Source organism: Gasterosteus aculeatus, chromosome 8 (genome assembly GCF_964276395.1).
Source record: "Gasterosteus aculeatus chromosome 8, fGasAcu3.hap1.1, whole genome shotgun sequence".
In the NCBI taxonomy this organism is placed as follows: Eukaryota; Metazoa; Chordata; class Actinopteri; order Perciformes; family Gasterosteidae; genus Gasterosteus; species Gasterosteus aculeatus.
The window spans coordinates 21,596,797-21,610,969 of NC_135695.1; the positions used below are offsets into that span (position 1 = coordinate 21,596,797).

Below are 14,173 nucleotides of genomic sequence, written 5' to 3' on the forward strand. Positions count from 1 at the left end.
GAGACGATGACCCAGTTTGGTCGTTGAGATGCGGCCGAGTCAGCAGCTTCTCTCACGCACAAAAAAGGCCCGAAGGCGAAGAGACCGGAACAAGTCGTCTGTAGTGATTTAAAGAAAAGAATTATCTTATTGTTCCATTACTGGAAGAGAGAAACGCTTTATTTTTACTACTTTGCCTGTTGACAATCATCTGTAACTTTGAGCCAATTGTACATTTTGTTTCTGCAGTTTTACACGAGGCTTCCTCTTCCAAAATAAAAGGTTTCATGCAGTTCTACAGATTCAATTATCTTTATCAACTCTTGATGAAAAAACACATGAAAGTAATGTACAAGAACAGAAAATAGATTTTAATACAAACTTAAGATTCTGCCATCATGTTAATGTCACAAAAACAAATATAAGGCACTGTATTAATTCCAGCTGTTTGCATTTGATCGACTGTAATAAGGAGATATCTTTGTTTTTACAGGATGGACCAGTATCACATAATACAATTCTCTCATCAGAGAACCTTCATGTCCCGTCAACACTTTAAAAAGGCACTAATTATTTATGCAACCCTATTCCAGATGAAAGGTTCCCCCCAATAAGAACTACATTAACTAAATACATTGTTATTCATTTGGAATCTTCACAGCATAATGTTTTATTAGGCTATTAAACACAAGTCACAAAAGAATAACACCTCAAAGGAGATCCGGCCCAACTTGTTCCTCACAACAGACACGAGCATAATATCTCTACCCTGATGTATTATATCTGACATTTGAAAGTACTCGCAGTACAGATACTACTCAGGGAACAAGCCATGCATTTCAACAGCGTAAAAATCGGATTGAAAAAGCCAAAAGACGGAATAAAAAAACCTCGGCATTTACAGAATTTGTACGAGGCCAATTATAGTAAAAATAATTGTGTGCAACGTTCCACAGACTACCTGGAAGGAGTGTGCTCCGAGGCACACCTGGTTTCACACACTCGCACGGAATCTAAATGGAATGTGATCACATTTTTCAGAACTGAACTAACAAACAAATTCCAACTTGCTGGTGGAACACACCCAAATATTCATATACAAGTGAGATGCAAACTGGAGAGAAGTCTGACGCCCTGAGAGATATTCCAACAGGAGATGAGAACCAAACTAGACCCTGTAAACGCACCACTCACAGCAGCACTGAAGGGTCTGACTATGAGATGGAACCGCATCCCCTGCAGACGATAGATGGATCCAAAAGGTACGAGACATCGAATGGAACCGATCACGTAATCATTGAGAACCATCACGTTCATTCTTAGACGCAAAAAGCAATAAAACATCCTGCACGCGTAATTCCCCGTTCACCCTCCTGGAGAAAGCGTGGTGCGTTCGTTTCGTCCACCCTGCGGGGGCTCTATATGGGGATGGAGACGATGGTGGGCAGCTCCCCGATGGGAGGGGGGTTGTACTTCTCCACCCTCATCAGCCGCCGCACGATGTCGTCCCGGTGGAGCGGCCACTCGTACACGTGCGTGTTCTGCAGCCAGTTTGGGACGTGATGCTGAGGGTGGGGGGGGGGGGGGGGAGGTGGGTGGAGGCATACAGAGAGTCAGGGAGGAAACTGGTGTTTACCTGCACAGGTAAAGAGCATAAATCCCATCAAACTAACCTTCTTGGCCCCGGGGAACACGATGGGAATAAACCGGAAGTTCTTGCTTCCGTTCTGGATGAACTCATTCTGAAGCTGGGTGGGGGGGGGGACAAGACAACAAGACGTCAGACAAGCAGTGGCGGGGTGCGTTCGGAGACCCCCTCCCCCCCCCCCCGAGTGTTTGAGCTGGCGACCTGCTTGTGGATGTAGACGGTGTTGAAGGTGCGCTCGTCGGTCTGCGGCGCCCCGGGGGAGGCCGTCACCGTCTCGTGGTACTTGGGGCTGATGATGATGATGATCAGGTACTCTTTCTGAGGGTGGGGGGGGGGACAACAGAGCGGTGACTCTAGTGCTTCTAGAACAAGTGACCCGATTGTGGTTCTCACCTCGCTCAGGTAGCGCTCCATGAAGTCGATCTTGCTGATGCTCCTGAACTGCTGCTCGAAAATATCGATCTGAAAAACGATAGTGACATCGGTCAGCAGGTTTCAACGCCCCCCCCCCCCCCACGCTGACAGTCCATAAACCCTTTGTACGTACGTGCGTGTCGAAGCCGTTGTGTCGCAGCAGGGCGACGAAGTTGATGATCTCGTTGACGTGTTTGTCGTTGTCCGCTTCGTAGGTGACGAAAACCTTCCCTGCATTCAAGAGCGGAGAGCGAGCGAGTGAGTGAGGGAGGGGGGCGCACAGCCCTATAATCTGATTACGATGAGTTATCAAGGCTTACTCTGCTCCAGAGAGAGCGGCGTGCTGTGAGGCGGCGGCCGCTCTTTGGCCGGAGCGCTGTGTCCGCTGTGCCGAGTTAGAAGATTAAAACAAGTCGCAAACATTATGAAATATGATGATTTAAAAAAAAAAAACTCACATGTATCGAGCTCCAGGACGTGCAGAGGCGTCTAAAGAGGGAAAGATTAGAGAGAACCGCCTTTAACTGACAAGATTCATTTTGTAAGATTTAATTCACTGAAGCGGCGTCATGTCCTAAAGCTGCATTCTGTGTAGTGACCAGCAGGGGGCGACTCCTCTGCTCCCATAGACGTCTATGAGGAAATGACTCTACTTCTCTGTAGTGACCAGCAGGGGGCGACTCCTCTGCTCCCATAGACGTCTATGAGGAAATGACTCTACTTCTCTGTAGTGACCAGCAGGGGGCGACTCCTCTGCTCCCATAGACGTCTATGAGGAAATGACTCTACTTCTCTGTAGTGACCAGCAGGGGGCGACTCCTCTGCTCCCATAGACGTCTATGAGGAAATGACTCTACTTCTCTCTTTAATTATTCCCTCAGTAAACATTGTAAACATGAGTTTATGGTCTCAGTCTCTAGTTTCAAGTCTTCTTCAATACAGCATGATGTTCATTTAGCAAACGATGGTCCATTTAGAGTCAAACAGACCATAAAGTAGGGGAGTCGCCCCCTGCTGGTCACTGGAGAGAATGCACCGCAAACCACAGGGGTTGCTGCCTGCACAGACCGCTTCAGATGGCGGTCAACCTAAAAGGGGGGCGGGGCTTCGCCTCCTTAAAAGTCTGAGGCGGACACACAGACTTACAGTACGGGCTGTGAGCCGGGTGGTACGGCGCCCACGGGTGCCCGGGGAATGGCGACGCCCCACCAAAGGAGTCTACGGGACATTGCGCGCAGCAGGCCGCCCCCTGCGGCGAGCACGTGTACGGCGACAGCGCGTGGTGCCGCAAGTTGCCCGATGGCGGGTTGGAGCACAGCGAGAGCGGCTGCTCCAGGCTGCCCCAGCTGTGCCGGCTGGGGAGGGACGCGAACTTGTAGCCCGAGAGGCTGCTGTCGGCGGAGCGGCAGGACGGGTCTTTCCGGCCCGGGGAGGACGGCAGGCTGTCGGGGTAACCCGACCAGCTGCTGGCGAAGCTCGGGTGGAGCCAGGCGCCGCCGTCCCGGCTGGGGAACGGCGTGGGCTGGCTGTACCCGGGGGGCAGGCAGCAGGGGGGCTGATAACAGCAGAAGCTGGAGCCCGGGGGAGAGAGGCGGAGCTCCTCCGCGCGGCCCGGCCTCGGTCCGCCAAACGGCGAGGCGGAGGCGTGGTGGTGGCGCCGGGCGTCGGGGTGAGGGGCGGAGCTTGGCTCGTGGACGCCGCTGGCTTCCTGCTCCTGCGTGCTCATCGTCTCATCGTCCTCCTGCGGCGTGTTGAGGCGTCCGCTGAGGTATCCGCTCAGAAAGCTGCGACAGGAAACGAGACATCAGACAGTTAATGGAGATTATATCAAAGTCTGAACCCAAAACACCAGCCGATCAAACAGCGCGTTTCATTTAAACAATATCATAAAAATAATGCAGGATATCGTGAATCCTCTTCATATAGATACATATATCTTCTTATATATGTATCTATATGAAGATGATTCACGTTATACTGCATTGAAGACGTGTGTTGTTTCCACAGAGGAGGACTTTTATATCTCAGTGAAGATCAAGCAGAGAAAACCGTGACCCAGAAAAGCTGCTGTGGCGTCCGCGCGGGGTTAAAGGTGAGCAGGATGTGCAGCCGCGTCACATCCGGTTAGGCCCCTTATCGCAGGGACGCATCTTCTGCGGCTGGCAGCGACACATCCGCTCCGCGAGGAGGAACAGAAAGGGAGGCGCGGGGACGCGCTCCTCACCTGACGGGGGCCGAGGCCGAGTGGACGGTACCGGGCAGCATCACTGGGCCCCCCCCTCAGGACGACCACGGGCTCCCGCCTCCGGCTGCATCCGAAGCCCTGCGGGAGGAGACGCATGAGAACAGCTGACTCCCCCCCCCCTCGCCCCCCCCCCGGGCGGATCTCACCCACGCGGGTTTCTAGTTCTGCGGAGATGATGTTGGGGGGGGGGACTTTCTTCTGTCGCTCGTCGGGTAAAAAAAAAAGAAACATTTACAATATAAAACGTCTCTGACAAACAGCTGTGATTTAATGACTTTAACAATAACGGAGTTTGTATCTCGATGATTAAATGAATTCCGGGCGTTGTCAATAATTATTCTACATAGATAAACACCTGCTTATTTATTTTTCTTTGGGGCTTTTTCAGTGACGGTTCATGACTCAAAGAGCCAAATTAGACGCAAGAATTATTTCCAGAAACACATTAACTTTTCCACAAAACAAACAAACAAACACACACACACAGACACACACACACAGCAGCGCTGACAAAACCAGAAATGAGAGTTTGTGCGCGTGTCCAGGTGCACAAACAGGTGACGTGTTGCGTAATGAGAGAACTTCAAAACTCACCGTCGATGACTTCCGGTAAAAAAAAAAAAAGGACAACGAAAAAGAGTTTAAGAAGCAAAACGTACGTTGAGTTCAAGTATTCAAACGGTTTAAATCTGAACGCAGATTCTCAGCCGCGCGTCGCCTCCGCGAGACTGAAGAGGAATGTGACGCGCGAGCGCTCCTCGTGCCTCACATGGTGAAGCCCCGCCCACACACGCGCACGCGCAGCCCCGGGCACCTTGTAAACGCTGTTTCAGCCTATTTGTTTTTGCATGAACGCGCTAAAAAAGGTCGCGTGTCTGCAACTACGAGGTGTGTGAATAACTACTAATAAATATCAGTTCATGTTGCTGATGAAGAGTTGATGAAGATGACTAATGACACTGACGTTACGTAGCCGCCTGGTCGCACACGAAGGAAACCAGTTGTTTTAGATCCTTGAAAAAGAATAAAACACGTACGTTTTACATCAAATCAAACATTTCAATGAAAAAAGAGCAACACATTTTTATTTTTATTCTCTTTCTTTTAATAGTAGTTAATTAACTATGAAAAGTTGAAGTCATTTTAAAACGGTCACGTTAAAACATGTAATCTAATCGCAAATCTTGTTTTGTTAAACGGAAGTGATTCAGGAACATTGTAGTTATTCATCACGCAGCGTGGGGGGGGGGGGGCTCCGATGCTTCGTGTTGTTATCCGAGTGGATGCAGGAAGGCGCCGACGTCGACCCGCCGCTGTTTGGAGAAGCAGAGGTTCAGCCAGTCCTTCTGCACGGGGGCGGCCCCCGGGAACCGACCACACAGGTCCCTCAGCTCCTGGTCCAGAGAAGAACACACACACACACACACACATTAACTCATTCCCGTAAATGAAAACAGAGTCAGATGAGGCGTCAGATCCCACCTGTGATTGCATGTCGCTCTCCACCTCCGCGACGACGTGAGTGACCTCCGGACTCATGACCTCCTCCTCGTCTCCATCATACGTGACCTGCGGCTAAGGACCTTTTGACGCCACAAACTTCCTTCTGCGGCACACGATGCCTTCGAGGACCATTGGAAAGATGAAAACCTGACAATTATCACCCCCGGTGAAAGGATATGTGACGAGGTGGCGCGCCAGCGTCCTCCTCTCCGACGCCGCGAGGTTGTAGAAGAACACACGGACCCCCCTCATGAAATCAGGGAGCTCGGGGGGGCCGCCGAGAGGAGCCGAGGGGCCGGGGGGGCTTTCTGCCTGCGTCTCTTTCGGGGAGGACGTCGTCTGGGGGGCAGCGGAGTTCTTCGCCGCTCTGTTGTGGTAGTATCTGTCCGTCACGTTGAGAATCACCTGAGCAGTTCATTATCTGACATCATCCAATAAATGAGGTTCCAAGTGACAATTATCCAAAAGATAATTGATTCAACAATATTATCAGGTCTCTATCGAATAGTTTCAGTTCACAACCTGAACATTTTAATTCTTAAAATCAACATTTGATGCTGATACAAATCTACAATAATCTCATTAGCTGTTTTACTGGTAAAAATGTGGCAAAATAACATTTTCCGACACAGAAAACCCTCTGAGGATACATGAACGTGGCGACGCCTCTGGACGCCAGGTGCTTCCTGACGAGCCGCTCCGTGCCGTACCAGTTGAAGCCTCTGGTGGCGTGGCCGATGCGAGGAAGATGGACGCTCGCTTTGTGGGGCAAAAAAAACACACAGATTTATTTTTATGAATAAAAAAAAAAAGATCAGTCAAAAATATTTTACGTCAAAAAGAAATACCCAAAAATGTTGGGAATTTGATGGTAGACTGAAGAATGTTATTGAAAAAAAGTTATGTATGAAAAAAAAGTATGTTAAATATAAATTATTAAATAAAATAATTGTTAAATTTGATTAAAAAAACGTCAAAGATTAAAAGGAAATAAAGGAAAAATATATTAAATTTAATTTAATATACATTTTTAGTATATTTTCGTGTTTGTAATATTGGAAGCCTCGTCTGTCGCGAGGCGGCGCTCCGTTTACGTACCTTTGTTTCTTTTGGCCGCGGCGTAAATCTTCTTCAGACCGTCGTCCAGAGCGCTGAGGAGAATCCCGGACAAGTTGTTGTCTTTGTCCCTCCGCTGAGCGACGATCAAAGCCAGCTGAGGACGTCAAAAACAACAACGGAAAAAACTGATTTATTTGATGTTCACTTTCGTCACACTAGTGCCGCTGCATCCAGAGCGGAGGCCAGCGTGTCGAAGGAGAACGCTTTTAATCGAGTGTGGAAATGATATAAGAGTTTTGAAATATTCAGTTTCAGTTTCAACTGTTTTAGGCATTTAGGAACCTACTTGATCCCGGCCGTCTAATCTGGACTGTTTGTCATCGATGGGGAAGAGCAGCACGTTTCCAATGTCCAAATCTGAAACCGATAAACAGGGTCACTCTCAAAACGGTGCCGATTATATTCGTCTTTTAGGTCAACCAGACGTGGCTTGAGATGCAGATCCTGCGTAATCGCGGGCGATCTCACCTTTCATCTTGCCGGCCGACTCGTACTTCTTCCTGGGCTCGTCTGATCTCGCCTCCAGAGCCGTGAACAAACCCCCTCGTCCCCAGCGGCCCGAGTCGTCTGCGACACGAAACAACATCACAGCAACGAAGAAAAAAAAAAAAACCCTTCTGATGACTCGCATCCTGCTGCTCGTCACCAACCTTAAAAACAGAATCTAGAGTAGATCCTTCCCAGTTAATCATCCCCGTATTTGCACCTTTTACAACCTACTCGCTCATGTGCTACGATGCTAGTTGAGAGGGATTAGTGAGCGGTTCCCTGATGGGACACCGATGGGGGCGGCACAGCAGCTTCATTCGATCAGATTCACGAAACCAGAAGAACTCCGGCTCGCGTTCTCCTAGCGGACCGAGCGCAGCTTTCGTACCGACGCAGTGGACGATGATGGCGTCTCCCTGAGCGGCGTGAGGATGAGTGACGTCACCCAGAACGTAGCGGATGGCGGTGCTGTCGGAGTCTGTGGAGCAAACACTTCTGTCGTCCTCCTCCTCCTCCTCCTCCTCTTCTTCTTCTTCACTGTCCGCCGGAGGCAGACACCGCGACGCGTAGCCGCACGACTCCCACCACGCCAGCCTGCACGGTGAGAACACACACACGCCGCGTCACGGCGGCCAAAAGTCTCCCGCGGCGGAAGCAAAACACGTGTGAGATTTGACAAACTTTTTCTTGTGTTTCCGCTCCTGTTGCTTTTTCTTCGCGTCCTCCTGGAGTTTGGCTCTCTTGGCGGCGGCCTCCTCGCGTCTCTGGCTCCTGAGCTCAAGCTCCGCCTCCGTGAGGGGCCTCCTCTTCCTCGCCGGGGGGCCGAGGCTCAGCGGCAGCGACGCCTGGCAACACGCGGAGAAAATGAGTCCTGCTCAATGTGGATCGTCATCATTTAAATGACTTGATTACAGCTCAGCATTTTAATCTGAGCTTCAAGCCTTAAATAAAGTCTGTGGAACTATTCGAGCGCCACAATCGGCCCGTGTGTGTGAGACGAGTGGACGTCATCATCGTCGTCACCAGAGATATCGAGTAGACCTGTCAATCAGCGTGTGGCCCCGCCCTACAGCATGCCCTGCTTCCTGGTCTGTTTGACTCTAAATGGAGCATCGCTTACCCGTCCGGCGTTGTTCCGCAGAGCTCGTCCTGCTGCTGCTGCTCGCTGCAGCTCGGCCAGCTGCTCCTCCAGCAGACGCTTGAAGCGCCGCTGGTCGTCCCGGCTGCTTTCTTTACTGTAGTCTTTCCCCTCGAAGTAGTACATGTGGTCTGCAGGGAGGAGACGTGTTCGATACGGATCTGCACTGATCGGTGAAGACAGCTTCAGGTTGACGTGATCGTCTGTGATGATGTCACAATGTGAACAGCCAATCGGTGCTTAGATCAATAGGAGGAGAGCTAGCATCGCTAGCAGCATCGCTAGCAGCATTGCTAACGGCTAACCAAGGGAGGTTAAACCGTGACGTGTTCACATGTAATCTGGTAAAATGTGTTGTGCTGGATGAACTAGTTAACACATACTCTTCCCGTCAGATTCCTCCTCTTCCTCCTCCTCCTCCTTCTCCTCCTCCTCTTCTCCTCTCAGGTCTTCATCCGCCCACTGACCATCCCGGGACGGGCCGAGGATCTTCTCCAGCTTCACCTCGGTGACGGAGCTCTCCTCCGACGACAGGAGCTTATCCACCCCGAACTTCAGGATCTCGCCGAGCTGCGGGGGAGGGGGGGGGGGGGGGGGAGAGAGGAGGCGTCAGCGCTCACACAACGCAGCGAGGGAGGTTCTCTGTGTCGATGACGCCGCCAGCTCTTCGGACCTGGAGTCCCGCGGCGGCCGCCTGAGCCCGGTCCAGCAGCGAGAAGCGCCCGTCCTCCATAACGGTGTCAGTGAGGCGCAGCTTGGACGCGGCTCGGGAGTACATGATCTCCTCCACGGTGTCCCTCGCCAGCAGGCGGATGACTTTCACCGGCCTGCCAACAGGCGAACATCACAGGGTGAGAAGTTCATGCAGCGACCGGAAAGGGGCAGTCACCGCTTTTACCGTTTTCGGACGCTACTGTTCCACGACGTAACCCAGCAGTCACATTCTACACGATGCCGAGGACACACTGTAGTGTGGGTCTCCATGAGGTTTAACCAACACACTACTTCTTCTCATCCTCCTGTAGCCGCTTGTGATGATTCTCAGTCTAGATCATTTTCGTATGAGCTTACGAAGCATCCGAACACAAACTTTTCACTCATTTAATCTCAAAATGGCGCTTTCTTCGACCCGTAAAAGTCCCGATAAACATCAGAAACTTAAAGCTGCAGCTCATCAGTAAGGTTGATGTTAAACCCACTGTTTTGAATGAGTCTTCACTGCGGTCACCTGTTCTGGCCAATCCGGTGGCAGCGCGCGGCGGCCTGCAGGTCATTCTGAGGGTTGAAGTCGCTGTCCATGAAAATAACGGTGTCAGCAGCTGTGAGGTTGAGGCCCACCCCCCCTGCAGAGACCACAGCACAGGATTTAAATACTTATTTACGCATTCAGCACACGAACATTCAACCCGTGATAAAAATAAATGGCATTAAATTATAGGTGAATGTATTTTTCAATATATTATTTACAAGCGCGCTGTGTTTTATAGCCGTGATACCGTAATGTGATTCTTCTCCGTATTTCCGTTACCTGCTTTGGTGCTGAGTAGAAACACAAAGATATCGTTGCTGCTGAAGTTCTTCACCGCTAGATTTCTTTCTTCCCCTCGGACGGACCCGTCCAGACGCTCGTAGCTGTAGCCTGAACATATTTATATTAACATTTTATTATTATTCATCAACACCGAAAACCTGCCACGGTGATGTCACTCATTATCTGTGTTCACTGACTTTAAATTATTTCGGGGACGGTGGTGAATAAGAAATGAGTTTGGGATCAGCTGTTACAATGAAAATAATAAAAGGCTTCCGTGTCTGCCAATATGGATCATCAGTGATCAACTACTGGCACCAGCAGCAAAAGAAACACGATCGGGGATCTAATATACAACATTTCATTTCCCATGAAAAGAAAAGTCGAAAAAAATCTAAAATAACACCGACCTCTGAACTCCATGTAGTCCTGCAGAATGTCCAGCATCCGCGTCATCTGAGAGAACAGCAGGATGCGGTGGCCCCTACACACACACACACACACACACACACACACACACACACACACACAGAGTCGACCACCCACCTCCTTTTCACTCTGGAGCTTCTAGGCTCCGACTGCAGAACCTTCCTTACTTAACCCTGCGTCTCCTGAGCCGCGGGGCCGATGGACTCACCCTTTGTGGAGGTGCGTCAACATGCCGTCCAGGAGAGAGAGTTTCCCGCTGGCCTCCACCAGATGTTCGCCCATCTCGAACGGCTCCGGCTCCACCCCTAAACGACGAGACGTGTATCGAAACAAGATCCGCCTGGTCGGGGCTGCGATTCTGAACCGCAGGACCACATCTCACCGTTGAACAGGTACGGGTGGTCCACACACTTCCTCAGGTTCATCAGGATGTTCAGCAGCCGGTTGCCGTTGCCGTGGTCGTCTCCAAAGGCCTCTGTGAAGACAGGACGCCGAGAGGTGAGTCGATGTGGAGTACAATGATGTGGCTGTACTATCAGGGGATGTGCTGCTTTAACCATCATGTCAATTTGACCAGCAGAGAATCTGTCATTTTTAAATCAATGGGATTAATAAAAAACGCATTGCCATCACTTATTTTCTAAGCTCTCAAATACCAGACGGTGCTTTTCACCACGGGGCCCGAGCCTCACCCAGATCCTTCATCAGAATGGCCTTGTAGTATTTCTTCTGCAGGGCGGACATGCCGTGGTACATCAGCAGCTCCGTCTTCCTCGGCAGATCGACCGCCACTTCCGACTTGACCCGGCGGAGCAGGAAGGGCTCCAGGAGGCCCTGCAGCTCAGCGGCTGGAGGCAGAGGCCGGGTGAGGGACACAGGAGGTTGGATGAAGGCGAAAAGATCAGCGAGGGAGCAAAGTGCTGTTTCAGACCCTTAAAAGAATCTATACCAGCTTAAGTGAATGTTGTATTTAGAGAATTTTCACCAGGTCTCAGGAGATATTGTGTGAAACTTAACTTACTTGTGACTAAATTCCATTGTTTGCCTGTTTCATGAAATGAGTCATCAAAGAACTTCAATGTGATGTTATTTTCTTTCTATGACTCATGAGATTCTGTCAATCTGAGCTGAAGACATGTTTACGTCCTCTCACGTTATTTACATCCTTTGTACCTAAAGCAGGTCGAGTCTGAACGTCGGCGTAAGAGCGCGTGAAGTTGTCCGCCTCCTCGGCCGTGAAGATGTTGGGCTGAACGAAGCTCAGCAGCGAGTAGAGCTCCTGCAGGTTGTTCTGGATGGGGGTCCCCGTGAGCAGGACTCTGAAACCCGCTGAGAACTACGTCAGAACACAACGGGTGGGGGGGTCAGAGGGGACGGAGGGAGAGAAGAGCCGACAAAAAGCCGACGGCTGAAAGCGGCCGAGGCCTCGGTACCTGAGTCAAGGTCTTGTGCAACAACGAATTCGGATTCTTCAGCCTCTGGGCTTCATCTACAACGAGCACCTTCCAGCTCCACCTGAGGAGCAGACACGGATTACACCCAGACGAGGAAATAAAGTACTTTTCGTTTTGAATAAGTAAGTATGTAAATCCTACTAATCCCAAATGTCTCGAGCACAGACAACATATTAGACGGCTGCTGTGCGTCTTTATTGGCAAAGAAAATAAATCTGCTGTGCCAGATTTCTTAGGGGGACACCGTGTAGGAGTTGGTCTGCCATCTACTGGTGAAGCTACATATTGCATCCAGCAGGGTTTTGCTCCTTAACAAGCTTCCTTCAAGTAACTAAAAACATGAAAGTCTCTCTGTGCTTGAATTGTCTATTCTGGGCTTATGAATATTATATCACGTTGATGCTAGTGAACTTCTCTAAATGCTACAAACCGGCGCTTTAAATGGAAGGTGATTCCTACCAAACGTGTCAAAGGATCCAAACAAAGTTTCTGCCAATTTGTAATTCAGGACACACTTACCGTCTCAAGAATGAAGCATCTTTGAGACACAGCTGGAAAGGAAAGATTCATATTTTCATTTGCACAGAACATTTTGGAGAGTCGGTCACAACGGAGAAGAATCCTTTTGTTTCCCAGGAGATAAACACAGACCTCGTAGGTGGTGAGCAGGACATCAAAGTCTTGAGTTTGTGTTTCCCTGTGAAGCTCAGCCCGTCTCTCTTTGTCTCCTTTGTAGCACAACACAGTCAGAGACGGCGCGAAGCTGCAACCGAGAAAAAACAGTCCATATGCATCTGAAATACACTCTGAAGTCACAAAAAACATCGTCCACACACGTGCTGAGCTTTAGGTGTGAAACCCCACATGAAAATATTGTTAAATTATCAAATGCATAATATGTTGTGTAGAATCTCCTAAAGTAATCAAATTAAGAGCAAGCAGTCGGCTCGCAGGAATCTCTCGGACTGAAACAACGGAAACAACAAAAGAGCTGGACTGAGTCGACGCTAAACGACAAGCCGTATTTAAATAAGTGAATCATGTCGGGAGATATTTCTCACCTCAAACTAAAGAGCTGCCAAAAGTATAAGCATCTCTGCACCGTGTTCTATTATAAATATTCATATTATACAGTTCTAGCTGCGTGCTGGTGGTTGCAGTGACTTTTGTATCAGAGGAATGTGACTGCACCTTTCCAGCTCTTTCCTCCAGTTCTCCATGACGGAGAGGGGGCTCAGCACCAGGAACGGACCTTTCCTCCCAGGAGCTCCGGACACGAACACCAGCAGAGAGATCGTCTGAAGAGACACAACATTATTACACTGTGTTACAATAACGCAACGCCATGGGGCCTTATGCACACAACAGATAAGGGTGGCGCCTGAGTAAATATTATCAAATATCTTCATCACAATTATTACAATTTTGTAAGGTCAAAGGTAATTTTGCTAGTGATGTTTCATTTAAAGGATATATTGGTTATTTAAATCATCGGCAAATATTTGTATATTTTAAAAAGTATATTAATGAACATTTATTATTAGTTATAAAGAGGACGGATGGATCTCATACCTGACATGTTTTACCCAAACCCATCTCGTCTCCTAGAATGCATCCCTGCTGGTTCTTCAGACACTGGGTCAACCACTGGACCCCATCCAGCTGGTAAGGTCTCAGCTGGATCCCTGAGGGAAGGAGACAAGGAGGCATGAAACACGTGATGGACGCGCCGGTGGTTCGAGTAGCCAGTCTGACAGCACAACACGAAGCTAATTAAGCCAGCGGTGTAAATATAACCGTTGGCTAGCTAACGTTGAATGAATATGCTAACTTTCGTTAAAGACGTTACCTAAGTAAAGGATTTTTAAAAAACCTCAGTACCATTTAATCCACATTTAACCAAGTCACTCTGAGTAAGAGCCGTCTTCTGTTTCTCTGCCACGCAGCTTTTTATTTTTAACAAAATATTACTCATACTTCGAGACGCTCAACTTTTTTCAGCTGAACGTTGGATCTCTGTTGCACTTCCGGGTTGGGTCACGTGAGCCGCGGGGGAAAAAGGCGCGTCACCCCGTTTGAACTGCCGCGATAGAGTGAGAGAGAGAGAGAGAGAGAGAGAGAGAGAGAGAGAGAGAGAGAGAGAGAGAGAGAGAGAGAGAGAGAGACATTTGTATACGGACCCAGAGTTTACACGTAATAAAAACATTAGTGAACACAGAAAGGC

General features: G+C 49.4%; 2 protein-coding genes across 6 annotated transcripts; both read right to left on the bottom strand.

Annotated features, from left to right (window-relative positions):
* Positions 1–126: 126 nt before the first annotated feature.
* Positions 127–5,080, bottom strand: LOC120824106 (E3 ubiquitin ligase TRAF3IP2). 2 transcript variants are annotated; one of them, XM_078108761.1, is made up of 10 exons: positions 4,881–5,080; positions 4,266–4,364; positions 3,188–3,825; positions 2,500–2,530; positions 2,362–2,426; positions 2,175–2,272; positions 2,021–2,089; positions 1,829–1,945; positions 1,653–1,727; positions 127–1,544 (listed from the first exon to the last, which is right to left on the bottom strand). In XM_078108761.1, exons 2-10 carry the CDS (start codon positions 4,304–4,306, stop codon positions 1,398–1,400), a joined length of 1,281 nt encoding a protein of 426 aa, XP_077964887.1. In that variant the 5' UTR covers positions 4,307–4,364; positions 4,881–5,080; the 3' UTR covers positions 127–1,397. The 2 variants fall into 2 exon arrangements, with proteins under 2 accessions (XP_077964887.1, XP_077964888.1); XM_078108762.1 differs by having other exon boundaries at positions 4,097–4,364; positions 4,881–5,068.
* A 287-nt stretch (positions 5,081–5,367) lies between these two features.
* On the bottom strand, positions 5,368–14,037 carry chd1l (chromodomain helicase DNA binding protein 1-like). 4 transcript variants are annotated; one of them, XM_078108760.1, is made up of 25 exons: positions 13,927–14,037; positions 13,522–13,634; positions 13,141–13,247; positions 12,601–12,712; positions 12,469–12,500; positions 11,929–12,010; positions 11,669–11,831; positions 11,188–11,343; positions 10,878–10,970; positions 10,704–10,800; positions 10,477–10,550; positions 10,064–10,174; positions 9,764–9,878; positions 9,209–9,362; positions 8,919–9,105; positions 8,518–8,666; positions 8,079–8,242; positions 7,786–7,991; positions 7,377–7,475; positions 7,195–7,265; positions 6,888–7,002; positions 6,440–6,548; positions 5,973–6,171; positions 5,769–5,855; positions 5,368–5,680 (listed from the first exon to the last, which is right to left on the bottom strand). In XM_078108760.1, the coding sequence occupies exons 2-25, from the start codon at positions 13,543–13,545 to the stop codon at positions 5,558–5,560; spliced, it is 2,829 nt and encodes a 942-aa protein (XP_077964886.1). In that variant the 5' UTR covers positions 13,546–13,634; positions 13,927–14,037; the 3' UTR covers positions 5,368–5,557. The 4 variants fall into 4 exon arrangements, with proteins under 4 accessions (XP_077964886.1, XP_077964884.1, XP_077964885.1 ...); XM_078108758.1 differs by having other exon boundaries at positions 13,831–14,037; XM_078108759.1 differs by having other exon boundaries at positions 8,518–8,738; positions 13,927–14,036.
* Between the last annotated feature and the right edge of the window lie 136 nt (positions 14,038–14,173).